This window comes from Lactuca virosa, chromosome 8 (genome assembly GCF_052849685.1).
Source record: "Lactuca virosa cultivar CGN04683 chromosome 8, Lactuca_virosa_CGN04683_v6, whole genome shotgun sequence".
In the NCBI taxonomy this organism is placed as follows: Eukaryota; Viridiplantae; Streptophyta; class Magnoliopsida; order Asterales; family Asteraceae; genus Lactuca; species Lactuca virosa.
In genome coordinates, this window is record NC_136433.1 from 63723471 (window position 1) to 63737468 (window position 13998).

Here is a 13998-nt window from a genome sequence, read left to right on the forward strand (position 1 = left end):
ATATATGAACCACCATCAATTATTAAAAAAAAACGCTCAGCATTTGAAATATGATACCAAACACATCTCGCAAAAACATTTCAGATTCTTGTCTTTTATTGAGTATTAAACAAACTAATATATATTTAAATATGAAAGATAAATCAAGTACTTATTTTCAATTTTGGTTTTGAATTTAACTCTTATAGTATTGGATTTGAGTATCTTGTATGAAAAATTAAATATTATAAACCTAAATAATAATAATAAAATGCAATGTTGAGTATTTTCTATTTCAAGCTTTACAAAACATCTTGAATTTCAACAAAATACAAAATTGTAAACTTTCTTATGTTTTTAGATACCAAAAAGCATTTAATTACCTCCATAAATGAAAGAAACCCTTCAAAAAAATAAAAACTATACACTATTTCCACATGTTATTGCCTATACATATCATCGAAGAATTTATCTTATTTTCTACTTTTACTTATTGTACTTCTGAAATATTATAATCTTTAGTAGGATAAAATAATTTATGTTTGTCTGAATCTGAATCTGAACCATTTGAAACAAACGACTCTGAGCGAGCTAGTTCCACAGCTGTTCTGGCGGCAGCTGATGCATAAGCCGCTGATTCAAAAGCATCTTGTGCTGCATTTCTATAACTTTTCGACTTAAAAAAACTTAATTTCTTTTTAATTTTCTTTTTCTCCACCACTTTCTCCTGCAACCATAAATTCAAATTTTAACATTTTTTAATGAAATTTATTAATTTAGATACATTTCTCTACAAACCTTTCTTGTTTCGGAAGAAGATATCTCTAATTGCAAAATTACACCATTATCTTTGGCAATGCCCATAAGCATCTTCATTCTGCACTCTAAAGTCGATTGCCCGGGTGACAGTTTTTGTATCATCTAAAACCATAAAATATTCTTTAATAATTAAAGTAACAAAACCTTCGTATTATATAAAAAATGACTATCAATTTTCTTATAAATCTAACCTTTTGACTAACTCCACAATTTCTTCGTAACTCGCTAGCATCATTAGCGAATTCCTTTCCAAAACGCCTTGTTAAAATCGCACGAATCTCTTGAAGTTCTGGAAACTCCCCACATCTTGGAGCTGCATATAATAGATTTGATACTGCATCTTCCAATTCTTTTGGACATTCACTATGGAATAAAAAACACTTTCTTTTAAATATGTCCCTAAAACATTTTTGTTTCCTTTATCAAAAGTGGGGAAGATGAGAAAAGAATAAAAAAAAAAAAACATACTTGACTTGGTCTACGAGGTTGATCATTTGCATGAGGAGATGGCAATAGGTATGTATCATGTCATACACATCCAACATGTTTTGGTCTTTGATCACTTGCTCAATCTGTCATATTTACACCATTATTTAAAAAAAAAATTGTTATATTTTCACGGTTCAAAAAAACCAGCTTCGTTATAGACATATAGATAGATAGATAAACATATAGACGGATAGATAAACATACAGATAAATAGATAGACAGATTTGAGGAATACCCGAAGAAGGGCTTGTTGGTGGTGGTTAAGGCGGAGGAGTTGGATGACATCGGAGAGGGTGATTGTGAATCTTGCAAGGCGGTTGCTTTTTAAGAGTGAGAGGCGGGAGATGGCGAGGTTTATGGTGGTTTTAAGCTTTGAGATTTTGAATTTCCGGCCAAGGAGAGCATCAAGCTTTCTTCCCATGGCTTTCTCTTTTTTTGCTTGGTGTTATGGGAAGAAAACTATGTATAATTTTGAAATAGGAAGAAGATGCTAAATATACAAAGTAGGAGGATCAAAGACAACCAACAAAAAAACCAACTTGACACTTTCAGTTTATGACCAAGAAAGAGACCTATGAGTACTCGTTAAAATGTTCTAATTTGGTTTATTATTGTTACAATTAGACCCCTTTTAGAATTGTCATTAACTTATTCATCTGACCCCCCTTTTGACTTTGAAAATAACTTTTTGAATCCTTAAAGTAATGAAGTTTTACCATTAGGGGATGAGGTAAGTTTCTGTTGATACTTTGATAGCATTTTCTTCATGAATCGTTAACAGAAGTTAGTGTTCCAAAAGATGATATGATGGATTTACTTTCTTGATCTATTTTTGCATAGGGGGAAACTTGAGGGGCTTCAGTGTAATTTTGACAGTTTAAGCGTGTGACTTTGTTTTAATCCAACTTCGGTGATAACTTCCACGTCGACCTGAAAACGGACACCCAATCAATCCATCGGCATGGTCGCATGGATGCATTATTGTTAACATGGATCAACCACTTAATGTATTATTAAGTATTAACTAAGGAGCATACTTATAAAGTTCAATGAACTTCATCAACATCATATTTTCTCTTTCAACTCTAAATTTATTGTATGCAAGTTGACATCTTAATATCTTAGTATGATTGTGTTTAATTTATTATATGTCAATTTCATATTCCAGCTCATTCAACTCTTGTTCTATTGAACCATGTGCATACTTTGATAATGTAACTGTTACGTATATTTATGAAAGGCGAACAAGATGACAAAAAAAAAAAGATTTATCACTGCAGCACTGCTAATGAAAAAGATAGCATATAAAGCTTTTTTTTTAATATGGAAATTAACAGGATAGTCATTAATCGGTTTCATAAATTGATACATAATTTGAATTTGAACAAATAAACCATGATTTTATGCAAATTATTAAATAGGAATTAAGTAATCTAACCGTATTTTGGGGTGTTTTTTTTAAATAATAACCACATTTAAAAAAAACACTTTCTCCAAAATGGTCATTTCGGAACAAGCCAAAACGGGTCAAATCCACTACTGTAGTTCAATGTTATATATATGGGCCCACACATCAAAATCGAAATCAACATTCCGGACATTGTGATATTCCGAAGTTGTTGCTACCAAAATTTCAAAGATTTTTAGCATTTTCTATCAAGGATTCAACAAACCAATATAGTTCTACTGTGAGCTATTATGACCATATAGATACCTTAAAATGTGTTAGTATCACTCATTAGAGTAGAAATAACTCTAGATTACCCATTTAAAGTAATTTTGGAATGGTACTTGCAATCCAAAATACGAAGAACGTAATCCGAAATATCCAGAATACGAAGATCATATTTGAAATGTTAGTCTGGAATGTAGTTTAATAAGTATTTTTTTTTTCGTTTATGATATTGTTAAATTATTTGTAAATTGATTTGCAATAAACCAATACCCTGTATTAGTCCTAAATAAGAACTAGTTCATTCGAAGATCTATTTGCGTAGATGTTGTTAAAAAAAAGTGAGTTTTACGGATGAAAAAATTATTTACCATCTACATGAGCTTTCAGAATTGGGACCGATTAATGTAAACTTTAATTAAAAATTTTGTTATAAATATTTGTTTTTTTATGGTACTATATTTAAATATTAAATTTTGTTGGATTGTTTTTGCATATAAAAAAAGTAGATGTTGAAATAGATTAAATAAATAAATAAATAAATAAAGACACTAAACCACCAACAACATCCATAAAATTAAGAAGGAAATTAGAGGATGTTAAAGCTTAAATTGAAAGAAGATAAAACTCCTGAAGATGGGACTGGAGCAAGTTTAGACAAACCTGAGACTAGTCGACATTTTATAATTTTTGTTATGGATACGTTTTATTATGTTTGGTTTTATTTTTGGAACTATTCATTTTTATAATACGTTTTTTTATATTTTTAATCACAGTCTTCCACATCCAGTGAGTCGAGTGATGAATATGCGTTGCCAATAAAATATGAAATATTACGCCTTGAGGACGACTAGCATGGTCTTGTTGATATGATTGCGTTAGAGAGAATGATAATATTGTAAATCCCGTAACCGCCTTCTGCGGCGGAGGAGATAGAAAAATAGCGTTGTATAATATGCAAATGCTCCTTGTTAAGATGTTTGGAGATATAAGACGGTTTGTGAACACATTGGAAATCATCAAAGAAGAATGTAGGACAAGTGCAACAATAGAAGAACAAGTGCAATTGACTGATAATGTGTTCTGCCTAATTAAGACATACATAGATTTGTTTAAAAATCATATAGACATTGCTAGTTTGCAATGCATGCAAGTTCCCAGTTATCCTGGAAATAAACTCTAATTTTAGATAACGTAATGTTATTCTAAACATGAATATGTAAAAGAAATTGTATGGTTTTCTTAAAAGGCAGTACTTTTCATTCATATTAACTAAACGAACGTTACAAAAGCTATTACATACTTAAATTGGTTTCCACAAAATTTGAAATTATAAGGGGATACATATTTTGTTCGCAGTCGATAAAATCTCCACTAATGTAACAACATCTGTAAGACGGTTTCGTTCTGCCCGAAGCTTATCAATCTCCACATTTGCATTTCGAATCTACTTCTCAACCTCTTCAAGTTTTTTCTAAGTTTCAACTACCCATTTTTCTTTTTCATTTACTTGTTCTACTAGATCTCCTAAACGTTGATTGAGTTTTCGACTCATTTTAGAGTCCCTTATGTTTGCTTCTTCGACGTCCATCATTGTTTGGAAAATGTCATCGGACATTTTATCTGGGAGCAGGAAATTTGGGCCTTTAAGAAATGGGTTGATATCCAAACAAACATAACAATCTTCTTCTTCACAATGTGAAACACCAAATTCAGATGAACTCATTCTCATGTGATTACTTTTCTAATGTACTTCATTTAGAATTGGTTACGTAGTGGATGATAGATGCATATTAATAGCGTGATGTTTTAACTTACAAATTGTGTCTGTAATGTTATGTCCGGAATCTCTGTATTGGAGTGTGTGCAATGTTGTTATACGACTAACATGGTAGTCTAGAATGTCAGTCCAGATTGTGTGACATTTAATGTTCATGATCCACCATAAATAAGAGTGACATTCAATATACTTATACAACTCCGGAATGACAACAAATTAACCATTGCCATGGACTTCAGAAGAAGAGACCACCCTTGTTCGGTCTTGGATAATCATTGAGGATGATATTGTTGTCACTGGTCTCCCATATTTTATGTATGGATCACTTAGGACCCGTTTGAAAAATATGTTTCACTATCAGTTATCTCGTAGAAAGTATTAGATAGAAGAAGTCAAGAGTAAGTTTAAAGATATAAGATCAAAGGTGAAGATGTTTAACAAAATTTATCACAAGATAGACAACGAATTATTCAATGAAGATGAAAAAGTAATTTTGCAGGTGGCTAGGCTGCAATATAGAAACGTAAATAATGGGGTTGATTTTCTATACGAACATGTTTGGAATATTTTAAAAGATGTCATGTATTTTTAAATTATGTATTTTGTTGTTTGTAGAATTCGGTGTATGTTAAATAATGATATGGTATTTTAAATTATGTTGTTTTTTCTTTGTAATATGTAAAAAATAATAAGGCAATAATATATCCTTTAGTCATTCCGAATCGATATCTAAACATAATTAATTGTGATTAAAAATAAGTATTAGGTTACATAGGGATTAAACAATCATCACTGGGTCTGATATTTCCCATTGAGATGGAGGGGAAACAACATGCACATTTTCCGTCTGGTATGTACATTGACACACATCATTTTGGTAATATATCTGAACCATATGGTAAAAATATGTGATGGTAGAATAACGTGATGCCGCAATATCATGACCACACATTATACCGAGCGTTCTTCATTTCCTACATAAACATGCGTGGCGATTCACCCCAATAAGCGTTATTATTGGTACATTGTTTTTATTAACCGATAACACCAGGAGGAATTATAGAATATCCATGTTGAGTACATTCCAACGGATGTTAGAGAAATAGAGTATTGCCCATTTCACATGACCGATGTTGGCAAGCACCTCACATGTAACCTGGATTAGCCGGCAAAATGTTTCTTTAAAATCAGACATAGTATATGATTTTCATGTACGCCAGAACAAAGGTTCGAATGTTCCGTTTCAACTAACTCTTGTATGCATATGCGATGCCACACTCTTACAACAATACTCATGATAAGAATAATGGAATACCTGACCTAGGGAAGAAGTTATGACGTCTTCCATATTGGTTATGCTTCCCTAGCATCCCCAAGAGCTTCCTTCAACCTCATCAGGAACTAGGTGCAAGAGTCAACATTATTTTCCACGCCCAGACAAAATTCTATTGACATGGTCTAGTTGTTTTCGTCCATAACAACCTCTATGAACATTGTAGGTAATCCCCTGTTAGAGGGACACTACATATAAAGATGACAAACATCAAACAACTTATGAATGCATGAAGCTGCATTTTTTTGTGATAACAAAACAATTAGTTGTAAAAACATTATAAATTTTAAATAAACAATTATAAATTGGAACAAAATTATTTTACCACACATCCAATTGCCACAAAATGGAGCTGCAAACGATCCATAACATCAATTTTGATGTTTGTATAACTATGAGGGTTCATTCGTCCAAGGTTGTACATATAAACAGGCAAGTTGGTAAAACTTTCTTCATGGTAGTTGTCTGAGAAACTCATCTTCAAGCAGTTATAATAGAGAATTTTGGATTCCGGTTTTAAGTGAATAACTAAATGGAATACTACATGTTGTATAGAAAATGAAAAACTAGTTTTTTAGTGTCCGGTGTGTGTTTTCATAATGTCAGTTCTATATGTACGGTTTCGACTACCATACTCCAGAATTTACTATGTAAGTCTAGAATGTACGGTGTCATATTCCAGATCCAAACTATATCTACCACCAACTTCTCCATAATGAATTGAGCTTCTATAGAATGATATTTTCCGGAGATAGTGGTCATTTTTCCAAATTTAAAAAAGTTGATTATTATTAATAAGTTACTCATTTATAAGCGTTAGTTTACTTGATTCCCATTAATATAACTATAAAAAATTTCAAGGAAAAATAAGTAATTTAACCATTATAAATTAAATTTTCAAAGAAAATAACCATATTTTCAGTTTTTCAAAAATAATCTCTTTCTCCGGAATGCCCTTATTCCGAAGTACTATTCATATTTCATAGTTTTTTTGGGTGTTACTATATGTACATCATCACTCACATAAATAGTCAAGTTGGGGGGAGGGGGTATACACATTATTCCACTCACACGGAGGGATACAGAAAGCAATTAGGGGGTACGTATAAAATTAGCCTTTTTTAATTTTCAAAGAAACCTTTTTTCTTTTGGGATTCCGAATGCTACATTTCGAAATGTTTAGAACCACCATTGTTCAATAAAATGTCTAATTTTATGCACTAATATCATATATAGTTCACATTACTATGTTTGTTTAACTTTTTGTAAAATTTAAGTAAAAAAATGATTTTTCCCGAAATTCCAGAATTGTTCTTCGGATTTAGGACTAGTTCTTGAAATTCTAGAGTTTTTTTTCGAAATCCGAAATGTTGGTCCAGAATCTGAAATGTTGGTCCAGAATCCAAAATGCCATTTCAGAATCAGTCATTAAAATGTGTTTTTTTCTTAGTCTAGAATGTCCATTCCAGACCAAGTGGTTATTTTTGCTAAAAAAATTAATTATTTTCTTCAAATACACATTAAAGTTACTAACTTGGAGCCTTTGCATGGCTTAAATGAACTCAAAACCTAGATTTAGCATCCTACTTTCACCAAATGGACATAAACACATGCATGGTTGATCCTTAACCATCAAGATGCTAACTTTATGGAGTAGGGACCTCAAAAACATCAAGAGAGACAACTCCTAACTTCTGGAGTGGAAGAATCCCACTAGATCTCATTCATGGTACTAAAAAGTGAACAAAACTCCGTAGTAACTAGATCTAAGCATACAATGAGAAAGTTCCAAGCTTTATACCTCAATGAAGCTGGAAATGATGAATGAAATATGGATTTACAAGCTCTCCCTTGATCAAAGCTTCTTCTACCTCAAGGTTCACCAACACACACTAAAACACACACACAAAGAGGTCAAATCTTCTCCAGATGGGTTAGGGTTTCGAAAAGAGGCTCACAGGGTAAAGGAGGCTGAGCAATGAAGGGATCATGGGTCATAATGATGCTTAAATGGGGTCCAAACCCAATAAATTAGGGTTTGTCGCTGGACGACGTACGCCCAACATACGCACGCCCCTCAAAGTTTCACTTTACACCCATTGGGACCAAATTTGCAAATGATTTACACACTAAGGGTCAAAATGAAAAGTACCTTGAATCGGGTATTTCAATTCTTCCCCACTTGAATTAGACTTCGTCCTCGAAGTCCGCTGCCGAAAACAACTCCGAGTAATGCTCCATAATCTCGTACTTAGGCTCCCACGTCCATTCAAAACCCTTTCGGTGCTACCACTTCACCTCCACCAGACCCACCACCTTGTTTCGTAGAGTCTTCTCCCTCCTGTCAAGGATCGCCACTAATATCTCTATATAATTCACGTGATAATCAACCTAAATGTCCTCCAATGGAACCACTACAAAATATCAACCAAGCACTTCCGCAGCTGAGAGACATGAAAAGTGCTATGAATTTGACTGGGCTCCTTCGACAAATCCAAACGATACGCCACCCTGCCCACCCGGGATAAAACCCTGAAAGAAACAATATACATGGGGACCAAATTACCCTGCTTCCTGAATCAGATGACACCTTTCCAAGGTGACACCTTCAGGAGTACCATTTCTCCAACCTGAATTCCAAGTCTGACCGGCGTTTGTCTGCATAGCTCTTCTGTCGACTCTGTGATGTCTGAAGTCTGCCGCGGACCTGCTGAATCAATTCGGCGTCTTAAGTACCACATCGGTACTCCCCATGATTTGTTGACCGACCTCTCCCCAACATATCGGGGTCCTACACTTCCTCCTGTAGAGCATCTCAAAAGTAGGTCGATCAATGTTGGCGTGATAACTTTTGTTATATGAAAAATCCGTCACAGGAATATACATATCCCAACTACCGCCAAAATCTAGAACACATGCCCGCAACATATTATCCAAAGAATGGATAGTCCGTTCACGCTGGCCATCAGTCTGTGGGTGAAAATTCGTGTTGAAATGCAGACGAGTACCCAACTCCTCATGGAATCTCTTTCAGAACCTGGAAGTAAATCGAACATCCCTATCAGAGACCACAAAAACCGGCACCCCATGCCGCGCTACCACCTCCTGAATGTTGACATTGGCCAGCTTCTTCGCAGAAATACTCTCCTGAGTCATGATGAAATTCTCTCTCTTGGTCAATCGATCCAAGATGACATATCTCGAATCCACTATGTGCGCCGTTCGTAGTAACTTTGTGATGAAATCCATCGTAATCTCTTCCCATTTTCAAACAGGAACTCCCAACGGCTCCATTTTGCCGTGAGGTTACTAATGATCGGCATCGACTTTCCTGCAAGTTAAGCACCTCTCCACATACCAGGCTACATCTCGCTTCATGCATGGCCACCAATAGTCAAGTCATAGATCTCTATACATCTTTGTTGCTCCGGGATGAATAGAGAATCTCGACTTGTGCACTTTCTCCATCAAAACCTGACGCGCACCACCCCAATAAGGAATCTACACCCTCCGATGAAGGGTCAATAACCCCAGGCTATCATAATCAAAGGAAGCCACCTGACCCACTATGCTCTCACTGTTCCGGTGCTCTTCCTTCATAGCCTCAACCTGAGCCACTCGAATCTGATCTAGGAGTGGGGTAATCACTGTCATCCTCAAACACACATCCCTAATTGGAGGAGCAACCACTATGCGAATGAGAGCATCGGCCACCACGTTGGCCTTCTCGAGATGATAAAGGATCTCACAATCATAATCCTTCACCACATCCAACCATCTACGCTACCTAAAATTCAGATTTGGGCGACCCATCAAATACCTCAGGCTCTTGTGATCTGTGTAGATAGTACAACGCACCCCATAGAGGTAATGTCACTAAATATTGAGGGAAAACACCACAACCCCCAACTCCAAATCTTGCATAGGGTAATTCGCCTCATGAGGCTTCAGCTGCCTCGAAGCATAATCGATCACATGACCTCGTTGCATCAATATTACACCCAAACCCGTGATTAATGCATCATAGTACACCATAAAGTCCTCAACGCTCTCCGGCATGATCAGAATCGGCACCTCACACAATCTCTGCCTCAGAGTCTCAAAAGTTGACTGCTGCTCAGGCCCCCAACGAAATGTGACGGTCTTCTTCGTCAATCGAATCAATGGAACCACTATCTTGGAGAAATCCTGAATGAATCTCTTATAGTAACCCGCTAATCCAAGGAAACTCTGAATCTCAGTTGGAGACCTCAGAACCTCCCACTTCATCACTGCATCAACCGTGGCCGAGTCGACCATAATACCGTTCAAGGTGCCACATAAACTGCAACTCACGCAACAAGAACTCACACTTGGAGAACTTCACATACAACATCTCCATCCTCAAAGTCTCCAATACCTCTCTCAAATGCTCCTCACGCTGCTCTTGGGTCATGGAATAAACCCGTATGTCATCAATAAACACATTCATTGATCGATCCAGCATCATCCTGCATACGTGATTCATGAGATCCATGAATGGGACTGGAGCATTTGTGAGCCCGAAATGCATCACCATGAACTTGTAATGACCATAACGAGTTCAGAAGGACGTCTTCTGCGTATCCTCCTCTCTCACCCTTATCTGATGATAACCCGAACGCAGATCAATCTTGGAAAACCAAGATGCACCCTGAAACTGGTCAAATAACCCGAAAATCCTCGTGAGCGGGTAACGGTTCTTCACCGTTAGCTTATTCAGCTCCCGGTAGTCGATACACATACGATAAGACCCATCCTTATTCTTCAAAAAACAAGCTTGGCGCTCCTCATGGTGAACTAATCGACCGAATAAATCCCTTGTCTAACAGCTCCGGCAGCTGTACAAACAACTCCTCCATCTCTGGAGGTGCTAATTGATAAGGTGCTTTGGCTATCGGAGCTGCACGAGGAACCAAGTCAATACTTGCCTCTCCGGAGGCACTCCAGGCAAATCCTCCGGAAACACATTTGGGTACTCCCAAACAATCGGTAAATTGTCCACAATCGTCTTACCCTTCTCCCAGGTATCCATCACATAGGCAACAAATCCAGAATCACCCTGTTGAAGATATCGTCTGATTCTAGTTGTTGAACATAGAGCCGACCCACGCTGAACACCCTTTCCCTGAATCACTAACTCTCCCCGCCCCCCACTTGGGGTCCGAATGAGCACCAACTGATATTCGCAACCAATCATTGCCCCATTGGGGCTCAACCAATCCATCCCCACATTAACCCTGCTATGGGCCAAACCATAGTCTTACAAGAAATTTCCTGCCAAGGGCCAAATCTCGGTCTTCCATACAGTGGCCAGGGGCCAGATCCTAGTCTTTCACACAAATGTCAGGGGCCATATCCTGGTCTTTCATACAGTTGCCAGGGGCCGAATCCTGGTCTTTCATATACATATCTCAAATATAGCTAACACCCTATATAATAAATAATGGGCCGGACTTGGTGCCTTCAACCCATTGATATAATGAGAAAACTCACCTTGTTTCACTGATAAATAACTAACTACTCGGTTATCGAACCGGAAGATCCTACACCGAACATACACAAATTACCCTAATCAGAGATAGGTCATAAACCAAAATCGTGGGCCTAAACCCCAAGTCCAGACTCTTAAGATAAATGCCCATTTACCTTTCCCATAATAGGCCTAACCAACCTTGGCCCAATAACACAATACTGGACTCTAAGGCCCAATAAGGCCCAAGTCAAGCAACTTAAGGCCCACTAACAGAATTTTGAGGCCCACCTACTCTAAACAGGCTAAAGCCCGAAAACTAACTAAGACCCAAAGGTTCAAAGTCCAACCGAAGTCCAAAAGCCCACTGAGAGGCGTACGCTTGGCGTACACAACCGCTTTCCAGTATGCCCTGTGTAACCCTTGGTACGCTCAGCGTACTGAGCTGCTTGCCACCTTAAGCCATTTGGTGCTTAATCCTTTCAGCCATTCAATCCAACTTTCAGATCTCCTAGGGGTGAGCATGTTAACCGAAAAACCGAACATAACCAAATTAACCAATATAACTGAACCATTTTAAACGAACCATTACTAAAAGATATGGTGCGGTTTCTAATTATGATTAACCAAATACATATGGTTCGGTTATGGTTTTCATCTAAAACCGAACTACTATTAACCGTTCCGAACCAATAATAATAATAAATATTTTTAATATAATACAATATTAAATACTTCCTCCTCATCCTATATTTATTGTCCACTATTGATTTTTAAAGTCTTTATTCTTCAACTTTGACCATAAATATTTTTGTTTTTTATATATAATACTTGATGCAAAATATATCAATGAATTGTGTTTTAAATGTATTTTCATTGTTATAAGTTTTATCAAATAATTTATAACACAAATAAAAATATTTAAGGTCTAAGTTGATGAATAAATACTTTAAAAGTCAAAAATAGACAATAAATATGAGATGTATGAAGTATATTATATGTAATTATATTAAGAATTGAAAATTTAAAGGGAAATTATTTGGAATTATATATGATAAGTAATCTCTATCAATATATATATATATATATATATATATATATATATATATATATATATATATATATATATATATATATATATAGAGAGAGAGAGAGAGAGACACAGACACACAATCATCCATTTTTTTTATAACAATGGACTTTATGTTTTTCAATTTTTATAGAAAATTATTTTTATTTTTATGTCATCTTAAGCCATTATGGTTAACCAATATTAACCATTAACCATAACCATTAACCGACCAAAACCGTTATCCAAATCCAATATTAACCGCTACACAATGGTTATTGAAATACATTAACCAATTGTAATGGTTATGGTTCGGTTTTGACCAATAACCGAACCAAACCGCCCCATACACAACCAGAAGATCTCCACCATTATGGGGTTTCAAGACATAAAGTTGGCAACTTTATGCGTTAACATGTCTTAATGGAACCCAACATCCATTTTTGTCCAACAAAGCTCACATTAAGGACTTAGATTCATGCATGGACTCATATTAACCATCAAGATGACATTTTTATGCATCTAAAACATCAAAGGGACCGATATGTAACACCTTTAACTTCTGGAATTGCCCAAACTCACAAAAAGAACCCATGGGACCAAATAAACTTATAAACAAGCCCTAAACTCTAACAATCAAAATGAATCATCAAGGTAAGAACTTTTTACCTTCAAAAGCTTCCAAAGTTGATGAAGACTCTGGATCTAGAAGCTCAACCTCAACAAATGCTTGGTCTCCAAGTTCCTTCTTCTTGAACACACACTCAAATGCCACAAAATCACTTCAAAGCTCAAGAATACTCAAAGGGGGTGAACTAGGGTTAAATGGGACGTAATGAACAGTGGAGGCTGATGAGGGTGAGTGTCCAAAGGCCATAATGTTGCTTAAATAGGGTCCAGTCTTTGGCTATGTATGCCTTGCGTGCACCACGTACGCTCAACATATGTGGCTAAGCCCCCCCCCCCCCCCCGATCATACGAGGGACCATTTCCACGATAATTTTCAAACTTCAAGGACCAAAGAGTAAAATACCTAGAATCAAATGTTACACAAAGAATCTGGTACTCTACAAGCTTCCTGGTACCTTCGTGACTCTCATTGACTTGAGTACGTATCCTCTTCTTCTAGTAGTACGGGTCCATACTACCTTCAACATCTATCTGTACTTTCCTCAAGAATCTCCCCGGATCCCCCAAGTTACTTCCCAAACAATCCAAACAACCCTCATCAAAACAAGGCTCTCGGCACCAAATCGACTCTTAGGTTTTCCTGGGGCAACCACCACTCCACTCTCCGCCATCAGCTGCAGAAGGAACTCCCCCTAACACCCTCTAGCTAGCTTACGAATACAATTACATACCACTG

At 36.3% G+C, this 13998-nt stretch overlaps 1 protein-coding gene across 2 annotated transcripts; it reads right to left on the reverse strand.

Annotated features, from left to right (window-relative positions):
• Window positions 1-325: 325 nt before the first annotated feature.
• LOC145133177 (uncharacterized) lies at window positions 326-1807 on the reverse strand. 2 transcript variants are annotated; one of them, XM_079068112.1, is made up of 5 exons: window positions 1492-1738; window positions 1267-1370; window positions 990-1161; window positions 778-900; window positions 326-706 (listed from the first exon to the last, which is right to left on the reverse strand). In XM_079068112.1, the coding sequence occupies exons 1-5, from the start codon at window positions 1570-1572 to the stop codon at window positions 470-472; spliced, it is 717 nt and encodes a 238-aa protein (XP_078924238.1). In that variant the 5' UTR covers window positions 1573-1738; the 3' UTR covers window positions 326-469. The 2 variants fall into 2 exon arrangements, with proteins under 2 accessions (XP_078924238.1, XP_078924237.1); XM_079068111.1 differs by having other exon boundaries at window positions 328-706; window positions 1523-1807.
• Between the last annotated feature and the right edge of the window lie 12191 nt (window positions 1808-13998).

Coding starts and splice junctions, on each gene's coding strand:
- LOC145133177 (XM_079068111.1), bottom strand. CDS start 1,708: ATGGGAAGAAAGCTTGATGCTCTCCTTGGCCGGAAATTCAAAATCTCA. Junction 1,162..1,266: donor AACCTCGTAGACCAAGTCAA/GTATGTTTTTTT, acceptor TTTATTCCATAG/TGAATGTCCAAAAGAATTGG. Junction 707..777: donor CTTCTTCCGAAACAAGAAAG/GTTTGTAGAGAA, acceptor TTATGGTTGCAG/GAGAAAGTGGTGGAGAAAAA.